We start from the raw sequence: 20,970 nt of genomic DNA, 5'->3' as shown, positions 1-20,970 counted from the left end.
CAAACTATCAAACGCTTGCAAACACTCATTAGTAAACTCAAAAGAGACATCCTTCAACAAAAGATTACATAAGGGTTTAGAATTTACACAAAAACCCTTAATGAATCTCTTATAGAACCCGGCATGTCCCAAAAACGACCTCACCCCTTTAACATTTTTCGGGGGTGGCAAGGATGAAATTACTTTTATCTTTGCTTGATCGACTTCCATCCCCCTACTTGAAACAACATGACCCAACACAATACCTTCTTGCACCACGAAATGACTTTTCTCCCAACTTAAAACCGTCTCGACACATCGTTTTAAAACTTTTTCTAAATCGTTGAGACAAGACTCGAATGTTGAGCCAAAAATGGAAAAGTTATCCATGAAAACTTCAAGTGAATCCCCTACCATGTCCGAAAATATGCTCATCATACATCTTTGAAAAGTGGCCGGGGCATTACACAATCCAAATGGCATCCGTCTAAAAGCAAAGGTGCCATATGGACAAGTAAAAGTGGTTTTGTGTTGGTCATCGGGATGGATTGCAATTTGATTATACCCCGAATACCCATCCAAAAAACAATAATATTTTTGACCCGCAAGTTTTTCAATTATTTGATCAATGAATGGTAATGGAAAATGACCTTTTGAGGTGGCGATATTTAATTTCCTATAATCGATGCACACTCACCACCCGGTTACCGGTCGGGTGGCGATTTGTTCACCATTATCATCTTTAATATACCTGGATGCCGGCTTTCTTGGGCACTACTTGTGTCGGGCTCACCCACGCACTGTCTGAAATGGGATAAATGATCCCCGCATCCAACCACTTTATCACCTCCTTTTTCACCACTTCCCGCAAGTTCGGGTTCAATCTCCTTTGAGTCTCTCATGTCGGTTTAGCCTCCTCATCTGTTATTATTTTATGCATAACAATAGAAGGACTAATGCCTTTCAAATCTGCAAGCGTCCAACCAATGGCCGCCTTGTGTGCTCCCAACACCTTCACCAATGCCCGCTCTTGAACTTCCTCCAAATTAGAAGCAATGATAACCAGGAGGGTTTCATTCTCTCCTAAGAAAACGTACTTCAAGTGACTTGGAAGCTCCTTCAACTCCACCTTTGGTGGACATTCCAAGGATGGTTTTGTGTCCGAGTTGATTTCCCTTGGCAAACTTTCCATTTGATGTGTCCATGGTGGTCTCTTCTCTTGCAAAGCTAAAGCATCTTGTTTGTGCTCCTCCATCCGCAAGGCACACACGTGTACTTGTTCAGAATCATCACAAATACAAGATTTCATAAAATCTTCATCATACTCATGAGGATTATAATGATCCACCACATCTGCCAAAAAACATTCTTCACCGCTCAAAGAATTAGCAACGTTAGTAAAAACATTTAAACGCATTTTCCGGTTGCCAAATGCCATGTCAACAGTACCAAACCTACAATCAATGATGGCATGAGCCGTGTTCAAAAATGGTAGACCCAAGATAATATTTTGTTGTTGACTTGAGTCACCCGATGAATAATCCAAAACCAAGAAATCCACTAGATAATAAAAATCCTGTACCTTCACCATCACATCCCGTACGATTCCACGGGGGAGTTTATGAGACAAATCGGCCAATACAACCGTGATCTCCACACGTTTCAAGGGACCAAAGTCATATTGGTCATACAAATCCCCAAGAAGAATACTCACCCCGGCCCCAAGATCCAATAACGCCCTAGACATTTGAAAATCACCTACTTGAATGTTAATTAAGGGTGTTCCCGGATCTTGAATCTTAGGAGGGAGATCTCCTTTTAAAGCCTCACTTACCTGCTTGGTTAAATCTACCCGTTTAGGCACTTTTTGTTGCCTCTTTTGAGTGTATAATTCTTTCAAAAATTTTGCATAAGCGGGCATTTGTTTTATTGCTTCAAGTAAAGGTAAGTTTACTTTAACCTGTTTAAACACCTCCCACATTTCCTCCTTTTGAGGATCCCGTTTTGAAATTACATTTTTCTTACCCGGGTCAAGTAAAGTAGAAGGAAATGGAATTACATTTGATTCCACTTCCTTGTTTTTGTCATTTAAATTTTGGGCTTGACCCGAGGCTTGGGATGGTTTCTCAAAAGTGACATGTTTAGTGGGTTTATTAATTTCAATTTCTTCATCATCACTTTCCTTACCCGTGATATCCTCAACTTCCCCATCAACCAATTCCGGTGACAAATTTGCCTTATACTCTTTACCACTTCTCAACACACTAACATGATTAATAGGAACATTACGAGACGAGTTATGAGAAGGGTTTACCTTGGTGTCGCTTGGCAATATACCTTTGTTTTTCTACAATTCGGCCACCTCGGTTGCAAGTTGACCCATTTGTGTGGTCAATGATTGGATGGCCTTGTCCCGAACTTCATCCTTTTGCATTCGGGCTTCATCAAGTTGATTCCTTTTTTGCATGTCTTGTTGCATTGACTTTAACATATTCATCACTTCATTCCCACTTGATGAACCTTGACCCGAAGACCCACTTTGACCCCCACCCGTTCCTTTAAAGTGATTTTGACTTCCTTGATTGTTCCCACCTTGACCATTCCCTTGATTAAAATATTGCTGACGAGGGACAAAATGGGTTTGAGAAGTCCCTTGAAAGTTAGGGTTGGTTGAGTCGATGGGTTGCCATATCAAAAATTGGGATGATTCCTCAACCTGGGGTGGTAAGTGTTTGAATTCATGTTGTAGTTTCGCCCACCCCCTTGACCTTGAATTGCATTTACTTCTTTAACTTATCCTTCCACATCGGGACACATTTCACTTGCATGTCCCAACGCGTTACAACTCGTGCATACATCATACACTTGATTAGAGACTTGAGGTTCTTCGTTGTTAACCCCATGCACTTGTGGTCTTGTGATAGCCGGTCTTGCTCTTCTTGCGGTTTGAGCTTTTCTCTTTGATGTGGCCGACATTTGCTCCAAGAATGTCCAATCATCGTGTTCTTAATTGGTACCAAATGTACCATTCGTGATTGAAATTAAGTCCCGCTCATCTTCCATACTCAACCCCTCATGAAAGGCATTCAACAATTCCCAAAGAGCAATACCGTGGTGAGGACAATTCTTGATCATCATGTTGAATTGCTCAAAGGCTTCATAAAACATCTCACCCGATTGTTGTTGGAAGCTTCTCAAGCTTCATCTTGCATCATTTGTCTTCTGGGCCGTGTAAAACTCTTCCAAGAACCTTTTTTGCATCTCGGCCCAAGTGTAAATTGATGCGGAAGGCAATGTGTAAAACCATCTCTTTGCCTTATCTTCTAACGAAAGTGAGCCTCAATTCCCCTAGCCATCTCTCTCACATGCCTTCTTGGTACCCCCATTGGTACTCTCGGTTGACCCATTTGCCTATTCACGGGCCTTGGCGATGGATATTGTTGGAATTGAGGTATCGGTATCGGTTGTTGATGTTGTTGAAAATGAGGTTGTGAAGGAACTTGTTGCAATGGTTGTGGTTGTTGCAATGGTGCTTGAATGACATGTGGCCCACCCCATTGTTGCATTTGTTGTTGCGGAACATAACCTAATTAACCTTGCACCCTTACTTGATTTACATCTCCCCCACTCGAATATCCCTCTTCATACTCTTCATACCCTTCGCTATTATCGCCATAACGCAGCCCACCAAACGAATGTGGGCCCGACTTAAGACCCGGTGAAGTATGGATGATGGGTGGGTCTTGTGGCAATGTGTATGGTTGATTATAAGGCGGGTTTTGTTGAGATTGGAAAGGTGATTGTTGTTGTGAGTTTGATGATTGTCCTTGAACAGGAATGGAGTTGTTAAAAGGTGGAAGGTTAGGTGGTGGTTGAAAGCTGAACATGGTTGAAGTAGGCTCACTTGTAGGAGTTGTAGTGGTAACGGTTTCATTGGGAGGCGGATTTTCTGGATTGATGGGTGGTGGTATGGGTGGTACGGATTGACCCGAAGCCATGTTTGTGGTGTCAGTTGTTTGACTGCGCGTGCTTGGTGTCCTGGTAATCTTATTCTCCCTTTGAAGAATCCGATTCTGTCGAGCAGATCTTTCGATTTCCAGATAAAAAACTAACGGTGATGAAGACCGAGAGTTTCGCGTATGCATATACTTGTAGATATCTGCACACTAACACAGCCCCGCGTAAAACTGACAATAACAATTAAACAAAAACAACAAAAGTAACAAACGTTGCGCACTAGTCCCCGGAAACGGCGCCAAAATTTGACGTGAGGTCGAAGGCTCACTCAAACTTAAACCAAATACTACTAAATAGATAGCGGTAAATGGGTATCGAACACGAGGAGTTTGTGGAAAATGTGTTAACAAGTAGCTTAACGATTAAACTAATATAAATGTAAATGACGAAAAACTAATTTCCAAGTTGGTTTTAATTTGATTTTATAAACTAAAGTAGACTATACGAAAGTTGTAAACGAATAACTAAACAAGCATTCCTCTCGGGGTTCGGGTTACTGCTCAACACTTTTGTTAACGTTCGATGGATAAACCGTAATATCTCGGTTTTGTGCACATGCAATTGTTTGTGATTAATCAAGAACTAAGTACTCGGATTCCTAGAATGCGAGGTTGTTACTTAACAATCAATCAATACTATTCTTCCTAGTTCTACCCACTAAATCTCGATTGCCAACGACACCAAGAACATATGGCTAAAAACTAGATAGAAACAATATGGACAAGCTACAAACAATTACACAAACACATGATTATACTAACATTGACATTTAGATAATCAATCCAAGTTCAAGAACAATAAACAAAAGTGTTTTGCAAATAACCTTACATCCCGAGAGAAATACCGAAGGAACTAGCCACTCATGGCTCGGGAGGTCATTCTTGAATCCAATATCTTGTTACTAGCAATCCCAAACATAAACCCAATGATACAAACACCCAAAATATTGTTTTTGTCTTCCAAAATCGCCCCTAGGCCGTCCAAAATGAAAACTTAGTCCAAAAGACACTCAAAATCGGTTAATTAAAGGACATGCAAATGTGTCTCCGCCCCGAACCGTGGGCCACGGTGTGGACCGTGGTCCACGGTTGACCAAGGTCAAATAGCCATCCAAGCACGACCGTGGGCCACGGTCCTCCCCACGGTGTCACTTCTTCTCCACGGCACGGTGTAAATTGGAAAGTTTGCTTAAGGTGGACCGTGGTCCACGGTCTGGACCGTGGGCCACGGTGGGGCTTGTTTCCAGCTTCTTGTTTTCTTCGTATCTCGTTCGTTCCAGCTCCGTTTTCTTCACCGTTTTCGCCCGTATTCTCGTAACGCCGCTCTCTAGCTCCTCAAACCTGCAAACACACGATCAACCGTAGTCAACTAATTCCATGGAATTAACTTAATCCCGTAAGCATATTTATATCTTTTGAATCACTTAGTTGCTTTTCTACGGGTCACCCGTCAACCAACGCCCGATTCGCTTGGCAACGGTCTACATACTTGTTTATGGTTTGATTATATTTACCGCTTTTATCGCGTTATGCTTATTTATATTGGCATGCAAAACTGGTGATATTCTCACTCAACTTTATGTTGACAAACTCTGTTTTCTACGCTTATGCAGGTTGCTTGTATTGAAGATTGAAGTTTGGACACGTAGACAAGACCTTAGGATATAATCAAGATAATCATTATTTGAGCTTATATTCATGTATTTAAATTTTTTGTTGTAATTGAATAATGTGTGTATACTTTGAATAAAATAATTAATTATATATAGTCACTTACATTCATGATAGTATCTTCGAGCTGTGAGCAATCGGATCACGCCCCAGCAGTTCCACCTTAGGTTGGGGTGTGACAACACCTACCGATCCGGGAACATTTTGGATCTTTATTAGTAATCAAATCAAACAATTTTAAGTAATTAAGATTTACATTTTCATTTTATACCCTTTAAGTTTTTAAAGTTGTTCATGTTTTGTTTTAACTTTAAATTAAACAAGAAATAAGCACTTCTGAAAGTACAAGGACCTAGTTTGCCAAAAATCAAACTTTCCCCCTTCCTTTGCCGGAGTGCCGCATGACCATGGGGTGCCATGGCCGCCCGCAGCGCCTCCACCTGTCCGCACAGATCGGTTTTGTTTAATATCGTTTCCTATTTTGTTTTTGGCCCGAAATCGCTTATTTTAGGACTAAATCGAGTGTTTTCAACCCCATGAAAAATAATATAGCCAAGATACATGTCCATATTCATTACCCTTTGTCCAAGAACGAATTTTTATTGATTATAATATTGATTTTGTCATTAAATGCTTATTCGGTTTCCTAAACGAGTAAATTAACTAAATATAGTTCGTTTTAGTGTTTCCAACATAAACACATCATCTAACCTCTGTCACAAACTTCCCTAAAACCTAAATTATTATTCCCAGCTGTCACATACTTCTGTCCTTCATCATCTTCGGTTTGGCCATTTTTTCTTGAAGAAACAAGCTTTATCGGTTGACTTTGCTTATATATCAACCTTTGACTCATCTTCTTGGTTGATCCTTTCACTTTTTGAGTAAGTTGTAAACTGTAAAATCGTTCGTGCATATAACCTTCAATAAACTTCGGTGGTTGAAGGGTGTTGACTGGTGAATTTGCTTAAAACCCGTTAAAAGGGCAAAACAGTCAACAAGTTTGACTGTCCGTTTTCTCATACTTCTGGTCAGTACCAACGTTCAGTCCAGAAGACTTTTATTCTCGTAACGAAATTTTAAGGCTACTGACCAAAACCCGACTTCTGAATCGCCTTATTTGGATTCTGGTCAGTACCGACTCGCTTAAATCTTTAATTTAACATAATTAATTAAATAACCGTAAGGAAGTTTAATATTAAAACCTGTATTCTTGAGAATTAAATAGAAATTCATAGGTGTAACACCCCGGCTTAAGCGCAAACGGCCGAGTGTGACGTATGTGTTGCTCAAAACACATGTAACACTATTAAGTGACAATATTATCATTAATTAATTTCAACATCAAATACACAAATTTTAAAACAAAGAAATACAAGAAAAAAAAATACAACTAAATAGTTTGTCTATTTGTTTAAATAACCTAAGTCTAGTGTCTTCATCGAGCTTCGTCCTCTAATAATTGTACATGTAGCATGTATATAAAATAAGATTAACTAACAAGTAGTTGGTGAGAATCACACAGTTTGATATAAATACGTAAAGAAAATCATGCAATTCTATGAACATGTGTACAACGCAAGCAAGGTCCTTTCCAGTTGGTAACAACCAACATACTCAGATAAACGCACGCAAGGGTCTTTTCCGGCTGGTAACAACCAACGCACTCGGATCGGGGGTCCCTTTTCCACTCATAACACGATGGTCCTAAGTGCAAAGGGGGGCGTATGATCATACTTATCAAAATCACCACTTGAAATTGAATCAACGCAAGTAAGCAAATAGACACACAAGTCCATAATACGAATTGCGGTATGAATAAAGAATAACTAAGTAAACGTTTGAATAGAATATACATGTTACCCCCAAAAATTGTAAAAGCATTAAAAAGTGGGTGTGAGAAACTCATTTTGAAATCGAAGCTAAACATGAAATATAAACCGAAAGCGCATTAAAGAACCCGAAACGATTGAACTTCACGAACTATAATTAAAACAAAAACAAAATCTAACTAACGAGATTTATAAAAGTTAATTAATTTGGTTTTAGGAATATTTCATTATTTAAATATATTTTATTAGCATTTTACAACATTTATATTATAATATTATATTTAAACTTTAACGGAATTTTGAACGAACTATTTTAATATTATTTGAATAATAATACAATATTAATATGGGAATTACGAAGTATGGATTTTATCGGAATTTTATCTTGAAAATCATCAACTTAGCGTATTATAAAATTAACGAAATAGAATTATAATATTAATGTTTACATTATTTAAATATTATTTCAGCTAATAATTTATTATTTAATAGGAGAATTATTATTTGTGAAGCCCAGAATTTAACGGTATAATTTATCTCGAAACAACTATTTTAGCGTATAAAATGTTAATGAAAAGAAAAGAAAAATAATATAATATACTATTAATCGGGTTTCGAGAAAGTGAAGACAAAAGTTGGTTTTTAGATGAATAATACAAAAAAAATAATTTATAATTGATTTTATTTAGTTTAAAATAATTTTATGCAATTTAAAAAGATTTTATTTGATTTATAATAATTTTTAACAATTTAATTGATTTATATTAAAAGAAAAATGATTAAACAAAGATAACCAAAAAAAATATATGTCTAGACCCGGGTTTGAACCCGAGTCTCCTGGAACACAACCAAATGATTTAACCAGTAGACCAGAATGCTAGTTTGAGTTTATAACAGAAACATATTAATTTAAATAAGGGATTACTCCATAGAATAGTAACCAAGTTTCAGCTTTATTTCAATTAGGTCACTGGTGTAAAGTTTTGTTCTAATTAGGTCACTTAACCTTTAGTTAGTGCTTCAATCCTAGATATTTGACCTGGATAGCAGGTTATCTAGATTTTTTTTTCCGAATATTTTGACATTGCATACTAAACACATGTTAACTTAAGAGGAATGCATACTAAATACATGTTAACTTAAGAGGAGTGCAAAGTAAACACCTATTAACTTAAGAGGAGTGTAAAGTAACACTTGTTAACTTAAGAGGAGTGCAAAGTAAAAACCTACCAACTTAAGAGGAGTGCATACTAAACACCTATTAACTTCAAAGGAGTTCATAATTAGCGCATGGTAACTTAAGAGGAGTGTAAAGTAAACACCTAGTAACTTAAGAGGAGGGCACCGTAAACACCTATTACTTAAGAGGAGTGCATAATGAACACCTATTAACTTAAGAGTGGTGTAAAGTAAACACCTGGTAACTTAAGAGTGCACCGTAAACACATGTTACTTAAGAGGAGCGCATAATAAACCTAGATAACCCGCTATCCACCTTTCAGAAACCATTTTGCAAATTCAGCAAAATTTGATTACTCTAATCACCTAGACTGTCAAAGTCGTCGTTAATCAAAAATTACAAAGTTTATAATAATAAAATTAAAAAATTATTTTTACACATTTAGTAGTAATAAAATAATGCATTAAGATAAGTTGCACTATCTAAATTACCCATGTGTTAGATCTGACCCAATCACAAGCAATTTTAACCCGAATTCCTTATATGGTCTGTTAACCAAATCTGTGTTTAACCACGGTTATTGTTTCTTTTCTAACAATCCGAAATAATCCATAACAACCCTTTTTTTTTGCAAAATTCAAGGCGGAAATGTTGTGTCCATTTATGCACTTAACAAATCTTTAACAAAGGCCAATATCGAACTTCACAAAAACATTGACATTTTATCCGAATTAATTGGTAACACAATTTTGAACCGTAATCAGATATTTCCAAAATACCAAATATGCCCATCAAAAACAATAATCAAAGTTTGGTAAGAACCGAGTATCCCATGCCCCTAATCTATATGTTTTGTTTATTTTGCCTCAATTTCTATTTTTTGTTAGTGACAACAAATCAAGTTCAAAAAGAGTCTTAATCAATAGAGCTCTGAACATACCTTAGATGATAGAGAGCAGATAGACGATTGATGAGAGAATCTGCGAAAGAGGATGAGCGACATTGGGTTAAATAGAAAGCTTCATAAACAGATGAAAAGATGACCTCCCACAAATCCACTAGTTTCTGTTGCCTTTTCCATGAAATTAACAGACCATTACAGAAAAATTACTCAAAACAAATAGTAAACAAAAGCATTTTGAACATTTAATAGAAGAATGACTTACTTCTTTTTGAAGATTTAGAATCGAATCATAGTAAGTGTTACGGGGATGATGATGAGATTATAACAATCGCCACATTCTGACGTTTGCTCACTGGTGAATTGATTATGTGTACAGTTAAACATTAGGGTTTCTTGGACGTGAGAGAGCACAGATGAAAAGGTGTAGAGTTAATATTTGAATTTTCAAATGGTGAACCATTTAGGGCAAACCATAGACAACTTTCATACATATACATCTAAGAGCATTCTTATCCCACCCTCTATCTTCAAACCAAAAATTACACTAAAACTCACTTTATTTTCTCTCTTTATTTCAATTAAATAATACTTTTTATACCTTTTATCATTACTTTTTCTCTTTCCTTCACCACAACCACTTTCAAAATATATTAAAAAATTATAGGGGATGAACAGTAACTTTTCAAATATACAGAAAAATCACTACTTTTTCTAAAATATGTAAACTCTTCACTCACAACACCCTGAATCACTCTCTAAATTATAAAAACACCCCTCACATTAAATGAGGGGTTGGATGAGAATGCTCTAAGCTAGTTAAACATTAAAGGCTTTCTATGCATCAATAGGATCAATGGGTTGTAATCTATGCAAACACATATGTACAGTTCTTAAAATTCAACTTCTCTCACTTATATTTATATGTATTGTTATATACCAGGTTAGGTACCTGTGTGGAACAAGGATTAAAATAAATAAGCTTTATTAAATAATAACAAAATACGAAATAAAAAAATATATGTGTTGAACAGATATAAAGCTATAATACGATAAACTAAATTACACATTACACAATATGGAAATAAAAAGTTATTGAAAATTCGCAATCTCTAAATATTTCTTTGTATACGAAATTTGTAATTTTAGTTGTAACTTTACTGACAATATTAAAAATTATTAGTTTTACTTTATTTATGCTTTTAACTCTAGATAACGCAACACATAACTGACCATGAGTTAAAACAGGTTGTCTAAAAAATAAACCAACAATCTATAGTGACGACTAGTTTACCTGGTTTACATTTACTCGTCACGACTAACCGTAACAAGCACGTTCACTGATCATTTACTCGTCACGACTAAATAAGTTTCATGCCTCGTAATCAACGCCCACAAGTAATTCATAAGTCCTTTAGTCGCGACGACTAGTTTACCTGGTTTACATTCCCTATACGAGTAGTTTATTAGTAGTTAACTCGTCGCTACTAGTTTAACCTTATAATCTACTCGTCGCGACTAAATGACGTATGAATTACTCGTAGACGTTGATTACGAGGCATTAAACTTATTTAGTCTTGACGAGTAAATGATTATTGAACGTGCTCGTTACCGTTAGTTTAAGGACACGTGGCAAGTTCTAATTGGTTTCTACAAACTACTCTCCACAACTAGTTTATAATACCTATTTCTGATATTTTTTACAAATGATACCTGAAACTAGAAATTTGTTTTCATAAATGCTTATTTTGGGAATTTCCCAAGTTTGAGTCATAATGTTCTTCAACTAACGCTCCTAAGAAAATTGTATTCTATTGTGTTGAGACTCTTTTTCGTTCAAATCATTTCTTCAATACGACAATGACTATTGACTAAAGAAGGCCTCACTAACGTAGTACGGTACACTGGTAGTACCTGTAGTAGTTAGTACATTTGTGACAAGCCAATAAATTAGATCAAAATAAATAAAACTCACCAAAAGAAAATGAAGCAGTTGCATGAAAATGAACCTGAGACCAAAATTAAGAAAACTCAGCAAAAGAAAATAGAGCAGTTGCATGAAAATGAAACTGGGACCGAACAATACTCTTTCAACATATATGCCTTAAAAAATGTTACCATAAATAAAACAACAAATCAAACCTTTAAGTTGATTATTTATTATATACTAGCTTATATCCCATGTGATACACGGGTTAATTTTTTTTTAAACATATTAACTAATACGATCTATGAACTTTTAAAAATTAAATTAGCATATAACCAAGTAACTTAAACATGACATAAAGATGAAAAAATATATAAAAACTTATTACAATTTTCTAAATACTTCTTTGTATATAACATTTTTTGTATTTCCTATACAAAATAAACCAAAACTGTAAGGCCCTGATCCCGGGAACCCTACTTTTGCTCGGGTTGGATTTACTCATTCATATAATTCGGAAATCAGAGTTAATTAAAACAAATTGCGGAAATAAAAGTTATACATTCAATCATAACTTAAGTACTTTAAGTAAAATAACATAAGTCTTAAACGGTTAAACATAAATAACACATGAATTCTCTTCTCTTCGATACCAGTCTTCATTATTTGCCACGTGTCTCCATCAAGCAACATGCCTCATTCTATTCACCTGCGTGCATACTAAAAGTCAGCTGCGCTGAGTGGGTTCTAGTTAATTAACATACATTACATCCACTTACTTATAAATACACGCCCGAAGATACATATTAATTACTTACCTGTTCATCTATCATTCATACGTACATACATACGTTCATACATTCTTTCATACTTTATCTTACTTTCTTTAATTAATACATTAATGAATAGAGAAAACTATTATATAAGATGGGGAAGGTTAACGTACAATAATCGCTTAACGTACATTACGTACACGACATACGTTCAGCTAAAACGTTCAAAACCTTTAAAAGTTCAGGTAAAAACTTAAACGTTCAGCTAATACGTTCAGCTAAATACATTCAACCTAATACATTCAGCTAATATGTTCAAACCTTTAAAAGTTCAAGCAAAAACTTAAACGTTCAGCTAATACATTCAAATCTTAAACGCTCAATGTCAAAAACCCATCATCCAGAACTCAAAATTAATCGATTGAAGCTTCAAATTGATGATTAATTGAATCGATTTCAAAGATTAACCGATCAATTGGCTTCAATTTCAATTTCAATTCAACTAAACAAACCTGTGACGAGTTTTGCGGTTTTTCGATGAGTTCATTGTCGACGACGATGATGGTGACGAAGAGTGTTGATGGCGCCGGCGAGCGTAGGTGAAGGAGGTGTGCTGATGTCGGTGAGGGGTGGTGGAGACGGATTGAGGGAGAGGGACGAACAGATTAGCGTAATTGTGATTTCGGGAATTAAGGGTTAGAAGTGTCACGTACATAATGTACGATAAAGGATTATTGTATTTTATCCTTTATCTATACAAGATAAATATATATGATCCAAAAAATACCTTAGACAAAGCAAAGCATCCATAGCACCTACCAGAGAGTATAAAGTTTTGGTTAAGGATGGAATCTTGGTGAAGATAAACAAATTTAGGTTTTTATGGTTTTTTTTGTTGGTTGAAAAGGAGATGCCGATCCACAAATTGCTATGGAGAGGGTTTCTTCAAGATTGAAGCTGAGAGAGAGAGAGTAAAGAAGCTTTCAAATTCAAAAAGTAAAAGCTTGCAGGAAAGGTTCGTAAAAGAGGCAACGTGGACCCTTTTTTTGATGAAAACAATAGTATGTGAAACCTGTAGCTGACATGTGTCTTGTGTGAATGTGAAGAGGACATGTGAACATTTTTTTCTTTATTGGGGGCACCTCCAATGGTTTTGAAGCATGGACTGCCACCTCACCCACCTCCATCTTCTTTTTCTTAATTGTCTCTAATCTTCTCAGTCCTCTACAACCCCCCCTTTCTCACAAAAAGTTTCAAATATGAGTTTGTAGATGACTTACACACACTCTCTCTCTCTTCCAACAAATATCCATGTAGAACACAAAATGATTTTAGAACCACCATTGGAGATGTCCTTATATAAGGATATTGAACTCCTTTGTATGCATTTATTTATTTTTTTTTATTTTACAAACATAAATAAATATGTTGATATATTTAATTTCCAGCATAATAATATTGAAATTTTAAATTTTGGCTTACCAATAATAAAAAACATGTAGTTTCTTAATGTTGTGAATCAATAGGCTTTATACTGTTTTTGTATGTATACGAAGGGTTTAGAAAGTTTGTTGTTAAAAGACGTTGGGGGTAAGATTGAGTATTTTGAGAACGAGTGTGACTTGTAGATGATGGAAAGTTCGAAAGGATGCGATAATGTTAAGAAATGTGGTTGTTTTGACACTAGCCGTCAAAGTCATTGCTTTTGACACACTTGAAATATTAAGAAGATTATGTATGGGGAGATGCACCTAACCATTGAAGAATGATGACTATGTCAATAATATGGTGCATAAATCATCCATATATGCAAACATATACAAAATGGTTACATAAAAAAAAAAAAGTGAGAACCGTTCATGTAAGCAAACTGGCCACATGAATGTTAAAGAGCCTAACAGCAAAATTATGGCATACATTAAATGAGTCTCTAGGTCTCATTCGGTTCAAGAATAGATAGGCTCACAAATATATTTTTTTAGAAAGACCGGTCTAAACTCAATTTCATGTAATTATTGTTTTTTTTATATAATGTTGTGTAGCGCACTAGCGTCCCTTGGCTTGAGTCTTCTTATAATGGAAATTTGTCTTTAAAAAGTTATATATATATATATATATATATATACAGGAAAGTGAATATGGGGCTGTTAGGCATGCAAGCTTACATGCGAAACCATCAAAACTACGTCGTTTTAATTAAGAGTTTCCAAAAATAACTGATTCTATTCTTTTAATTCCTATTTACTTCAAATATGGGAATGTTAATTACATCTCTAATATGAGTCATCGCCTCAAAAGAATCATATCCAGCAAATCAACTTCATCGTCATCGATCTTAAAAATCAACACATTATTTTAGAAAATGAATATGAAGTCCGTTTAACTTGAAATTTGATATAAATTTTAAAGGTTTTTTTTTTCCCAAAGCAACTACATTCACACATGTGTATAGTTATTCAAAATTTTAAATCGTGGTTGTCATTAATTACATACTTTTCTATTAGCCAATGAAACTGGTTTTTCACTTTTATTCCTAGCATTGTTGTAACGCCCGTTGATTTCGATTTCAAGAATTAAAGATTGTTGAGTATGTATAATTCTCGAGATTCATCCGACGTTTCTCCGAAGCCTTTACGTCATCCCGGTACGCCTAATCGCTTAACTTTTCTTCCAAGTTGCATCATTATTAAATTCAGGGGGCTAGAATGAAAATGTTTGATTTTATAACATAAAAAAAATAAAACCCTAAACCATTTTGCAGCTGCCGATCGATCAACTCCAGCCCCCCCCCCCCTTCATTGCTTCGACTTTCTGATCGATTCCAAGTTCCTAGAGGTAGTTCAAGGTATGTACTACAATCCCCACACTCTTTTTGCTCACCCCTAATCGTTTTGATGCTCAATTTTGCCGAAAATTTTCGTTGGGTAGATTTTGGCTAGAGTGCAATTGACCCACTTCCCGTGGATAAAAATTAGAGTTTCCGGTGTAGAAAGATCCCCAGGTATGGCATTTACATCATATTAAAATTTCGTGGTCATTGGAGGTGTTTAGGTCGGTCAATCGATTTTAGTTCGAAAACTAGGGTTTATCGGGTGTAGAATTGCAAATTGTTGAGTTTGATGCGTTAGTTGATCGGGTGACCGACCGATTCTGTTCGTGCAGCCCTAGGGGGGTTTAAGGGCTGTGGAAAAATTATTTTTTTGGTGCTCGGGGCTATCGGGGTTAGTGCTTCGTCAATCGAGTCGGCGGTGCGCGAATTTTCGTTTAAATGTTAAAGTAAGTGTTGCAAAAAGGAACCGTCAACCCTATCAACTCGGGTGACATAATTATGATGAATGAAAAGATTCAAGACGGAATTTGGCCCATTCGGGGTTGATTCGGTTAACAAATGGTTTTAAGGATTATTTCACGCGCATTCCACCCAATTTGACTATCTTTGGGCCTTGGGCCAAGTTGTTGGCCTTGGGCCAGGTGTTGGGCCTTGGGCCTAGTTGTTGGGCCTTGGGCCAAAGTGTTGGGCTTGTACGGCCCATTAGGCTAGAGTGTTCCTGCAGTCTAGTTTAGTAACGCGTTATGTATAATTTACAGGCCCTTGTTTGTGATTGTGCCCTTAGGAACTTCCTAGCTCGTTGCAAGTATTCGATCAATCTCAGGTGAGTTCATGATGCCCCTTTTACTCATTTTACTTTTGGGCTAGCATGCGCACCTAAATGTTTTCTTACTTGATGAAAAGTTTTAAAATGATTTTATATAGGCTTTCTAGTATATGGTAAGCCTTGGGATGTTAAATATATATATATATGTATATACATTATTTCTTGGCCTCTATTTGGCGATGTTGTAGTCGTTTCGACTACTAATATTGTGTATGCCTACTTCGTGTTTGCATGCACTGATGTTACGTTTTTGGGTTGTACGTTTGCTCGACCCTGATGTTATACGTGGATGTTATATATATATACTGTTTTGTATATAGGGATGTTATTGAATGGATGTTTACATTTACATTTGTATATGTATGTATGAGGATGTTTAAGTTTTATAATGATGATTAGATGGATGTACCCTTTTACTTTTAGAAAACCTTTGGTATGGCTATCATGATTTTTACTACTGATATCTTTTACTTAAAACTTGAACTCACTCAGCTCAAGCTGACTTTGTGTGCATGTTAGTGTAAGTTTCAGGATTTGAAAGAGGATGCCTTATTGCTTGGACGTGCACGGAGCTACTCGGACAGTGAAGGGCATACTGGAAGGAAGAATCGTTTATGAATATTTTATTTCAAGGAAACTTATAAGATTTATACTTATTTTGGTTCTTGGGCAAAATTCCCGGGTTTCAGGAACTTATTTCAATTTTCATGTTTTCCGCAAAATTTATACTCTTATACGTTTGTTTTAATAGAAGAAACGATGTTTAAGTTTATTAAATTTTACGAGTGTTTGAATGATTACCAACTGTGGGGTTCCCGGGGTTCGGGGCCTTACAAGTTGGTATCAGAGCCTTGGTTCGAGGGATCCGAGCATCCCCGAATGCTTGGACTCGAACGGTAAGAAAAGAGACCAGTATGCCCGCCACGAGTAGCTGCACGCCAAGAGGTAACTTTAAATTATTTAGTCATTCCTTTACATTTAAGATTTCCCTTATGTGATTAACTGTTAAGTGTTAGATAGAGTGCTAATATGGTTAGGGGCCGGGGGGGATTAGGACGGGCGGGTAAAGTAAATGACTAATCACACTGATCAACGTCATTAGCAGTTTACCTTTAGCTTACATGTTCTAAATGCCACTTGTACTTAATCATATTAAAACTCTGTCTTTGTAGGGATAAGTCATGGTTAATACTCGAACAACCAGGAGAGGTGGTTCTAGTGGTCGTGGTCGTAGGCCACATGCCGAAGCGGAGAATGAGATTCCTACTCCCCAGCAGGAAACTCCGATACATGAGGAAGGGGTAACCCCGCCTTAGATCCTGCTTTACGCGCGACTATCGCGGATGAGGTTTACCAGGTGCTCCAAAGCGCCATTCCAGAGATCGTTGCTGAGTCCGTCAGGGTCATGGAAGAATCACTAGCTGGTAAGGGTTCGGATAGGGGAAGGAAGAGTAAGGAGGTACAGGTCGAAGAGGAAGAGGAAGTGTATGTGGCGAGTGGGGATGATGATGAGGTGCGGACCGTTAGTGTATCGACCAGGGGTTGCTCGTATGGTGACTTTAAGAAGTGCGACCCCCCTTCTTTTGATGGTACTAAAGATGCCTTGGCTGCACATCAGTGGGTAAGAGAGATGGAGGCCGTACTGAGGGTCAGTAAGGGCAAGGGGGATGACATGGTGACTTATGCTACTGCCTCGTTCCGTTCCGAGGCACTATGTTGGTGGGATAACTTGGCGCAAGCCATGGGGGATCGTGCGGTTAGGAGGATGATGTGGGATGAGTTGAAGAAATCGATTCTTGATCAGTTTTGTCCTCCGCATGAATTAGATAAAATAGAACTGGAATTTTTGACCTTGGAGGCTGGTTCTATGTCTCATCGGGAGTATACCACCAAGTTTAACAAGATGGCTCGCTTATGTCCCGACTTGGTTACTCCCGAAGCCAAGAGGATTAAGAAGTACGTGAAGGGACTTCCGGTGGATATTCGTAGGGGTGTGTTGACTACCGACATGAACTCTTTTCACTCGGTGGTCACTCTAGCAGGTACGCTTTATGATCAGAGGGAGAAATTATCGCCAACCGAGAATAGGAGGGCATGGAACTCAAATTCGTACGGTAAGCGGCCAGGGAGGAACAATTTTAACTCGTCCGGGAAAAGGGTAAAGACTTAGACTTCTGAGTTTAAAAGGGATGCAACGTCTGGTAATTGCAAGAAGTGCAGGAAGCCGCATAAGGGGGAGTGTAGGATGGGGTCTGGCACTTGTTTTCGTTGTGATAAGGTGGGACACCCCCATTTCGAGTGCCCGACATTGACCTGTTTCCGCTGTAAGGGTTCGGGTCACTTGGCATCAAACTGTCCTTCCATTAAGGAGGGGGGGTCCGGGCAGGGGACTTCCTCGAGGGGGAAAATAGATGAGAAGCCAAAGGCCAGGGCGAGGGCCTTCAACATCTCCAAGAAGGAAGCGAAAGAGGATGCGGATGTCGTTTCAGGTACTTTTTCCTTATTTAGCTTTCATTCCACCGTTATAATTTCTTATTCCTTTGAATTCGTATGTGTTGACCGTGTAGCTAAGCAGTAGTATAATATTGTCTTTGGTACCTTTCTACTTGATGAATTACAGGCGTTAGTTTTATTTGATTCGGGCGCCAGTAGGAGTTTTGTGGCTACCACTTTCTGTTCCTTATTGAATAAATCACCCGAACACGTAGTCGATGGGTTTGAGGTTGAGGTTGCCGTTGGAAAATCCGTGTCCGTGTCTAGGGCTATTCAGGGTTGTTCCATTGAGTTGTCTGGTTATAGGTTTCCGGTGCGACTGTACTTGATGCCGCTTGGTTGTTTCGATGTGGTGCTCGGGATGGATTGGCTCGCGAATGTTGATGCTCAGATCATTTGTGGTCAGAAACTCGTTCGTCTAAGGGCCCCGTATGGAACTCGTATTATGGTCTTCGGTGATCGGAAGGTTGCGGCGCCACATATTATATCCATGCTTAAGGCGGGGAAGTTGATGCAGCGGGGTGCGGGGCGTACCTGGCGTATGCTATGAATGTGAATACCGAGGTGGCTACCGTTGGTGATGTTCCTATTGTTCATGATTTCCCGGATGTATTTCCAGATGATTTGTCAGATGTGCCGCCGGATCGCGAGGTCGAGTTCCAGATAGACCTTGTACCGGGCGCCAAACCCGTTGCCCGAGCTCCCTACCGCCTAGCACCGAATGAAATGAAGGAACTTATGGCTCAGTTGGAAGACTTGCTCGATAAGGGCATTATTCGACCGAGCATCTCGCCTTGGGGTGCCCCGGTCTTGTTCGTTAAGAAGAAAGCCAGTAGCATGCGGATGTGCATTGACTATCGTGAATTAAACAAGCTCACTATCAAAAATCGGTACCCTCTCCCAATGATCGACGATTTATTTGATCAGCTCCAAGGAGCTAGTTGGTTCTCGAAGATCTACCTTAGGTCCGGGTATCATCAGCTGAAGATTCGGGAGGAAAATATTCCTAAGACTGCCTTTCGCACTCGTTATGGACATTACGAATTTCTGGTGATGTCTTTCGGTTTGACCAACGCACCGGCTGCTCTCATGGATCTTATGAACTGGGTGTGTAGACCGATGCTCGATCGCTCGGTCATTGTGTTCATCGATGACATTCTTGTGTACTCTAAAAGTGAATCCGATCACGCCAGTCATCTCAGGGAAGTGTTGGAGGCTCTGCGAAAGAACAAATTGTATGCGAAATTTTCTAAGTGTTCCTTCTGGTTACGTGAGGTTCAATTCTTGGGCCATGTCATTAACCCGAGTGGTATTCTGGTTGACCCTGCAAAGGTGGAAGCCGTGAATGAATGGGAGTCTCCTAAGTCTCCGACCGAAATCCGTAGTTTTCTGGGTTTGGCGGGGTATTACCGCCGCTTTATTCCCTATTTTTCTAAAATTGCTTCTTCACTAACCAAGCTAACTAAGAAAAGTGTTAAGTTCGTTTGGGGTACGGAACAGGAGGAAGCTTTTCTCGAGTTGAAGAACAGATTGACGCATGCCCCGATCTTAGCTTTACCTGATGGCACCGACGATTTAGTGGTGTATTCTGATGCCTCTTATCAGGGGCTTGGGTGTGTTTTGATGCAGCGAGGTCGAGTCATCGCTTATGCCTCACGACAGTTGAAGCCTCATGAGGCGAATTATCCTACCCACGATTTGGAGCTGGCGGCAGTGGTGTTTGCGCTTAAGTTGTGGAGACATTATTTGTACGGTGTTCCTTGCGTGATTTATACCGACCATAAGAGTTTGAAATACTTCTTTGAACAAAAGGAACTGAATATGAGCCAACGTTGATGGTTGGAGTTGATTAAGGATTATGATTTGGATATTATGTACCACCTCGGGAAGGCTAACGTGGTAGCCGACGCGTTGAGCCGGAAGGAGAGACCGAAGCCGATTCAGGTGAAATCCTACCAGCTTATTCTCAAACCCAACATTTTGAAACAAATAGCCAACGCACAGAATGAAGCGTTGCAGGTGGAATGGATTATGTCAGAGCGTATTTGGGGTCAGGAAAAGTTGTTGGAAGACGTAGGTGATGGGGTGAAATATAAGGATGGTCGTTTATGGGTACCGAGGTATGGAGGATTCAGAGATAAAATTTTGGATGAGGCACACAAGTCGCGCTATTCTATTCACCCGGGCGCGACCAAGATGTACCAAGACTTGAAGAAAAATTATTGGTGGCCTGTAATGAAATTTGAGGTGGCTCAGTACGTGAGTAAGTGTTTGACGTGTCTACAGGTTAAGGATGAGCATCAGAAGCCATTTGGGAAACTTCAGCCGTTGGAAATACCTGAGTGGAAATGGGAACATCTTACCATGGATTTCGTGACTAAACTGCCTCGTACTCCTAGGGGAAATTATGACACCATTTGGGTAATTGTGGATAGACTGACCAAGAGAGCTCATTTCTTGCCGGTTCGAGAGACTTTTAACTCAGAGCAGCTGGCCGATGTGTTTATTCGTGAGATCGTCTCTAGGCACAGGGTGCCGGTGT

The 20,970-nt window shown here is 38.3% G+C and overlaps 1 protein-coding gene across 1 annotated transcript; it reads right to left on the bottom strand.

Moving 5' to 3' along the window:
- Positions 1–877: 877 nt before the first annotated feature.
- LOC143624669 (uncharacterized) lies at positions 878–1,726 on the bottom strand. The gene has a single exon (XM_077095240.1). It carries the CDS (start codon positions 1,724–1,726, stop codon positions 878–880), a length of 849 nt encoding a protein of 282 aa, XP_076951355.1.
- Positions 1,727–20,970: the final 19,244 nt, after the last annotated feature.

This window comes from Bidens hawaiensis, unplaced genomic scaffold (genome assembly GCF_021521415.1).
Source record: "Bidens hawaiensis isolate Kalapana, Puna unplaced genomic scaffold, B.hawaiensis_p1.1 tig00003902_1, whole genome shotgun sequence".
Classification (NCBI taxonomy): domain Eukaryota; kingdom Viridiplantae; phylum Streptophyta; class Magnoliopsida; order Asterales; family Asteraceae; genus Bidens; species Bidens hawaiensis.
The sequence above is the reverse complement of the archived record's forward strand: the minus strand, read 5'-3'. Positions and strand labels throughout refer to the sequence as shown.

Excerpts from the sequence above, each read along its gene's own strand:
- LOC143624669 (XM_077095240.1), bottom strand. The coding sequence starts at position 1,726 with ATGTCTAGGGCGTTATTGGATCTTGGGGCCGGGGTGAGTATTCTTCTT.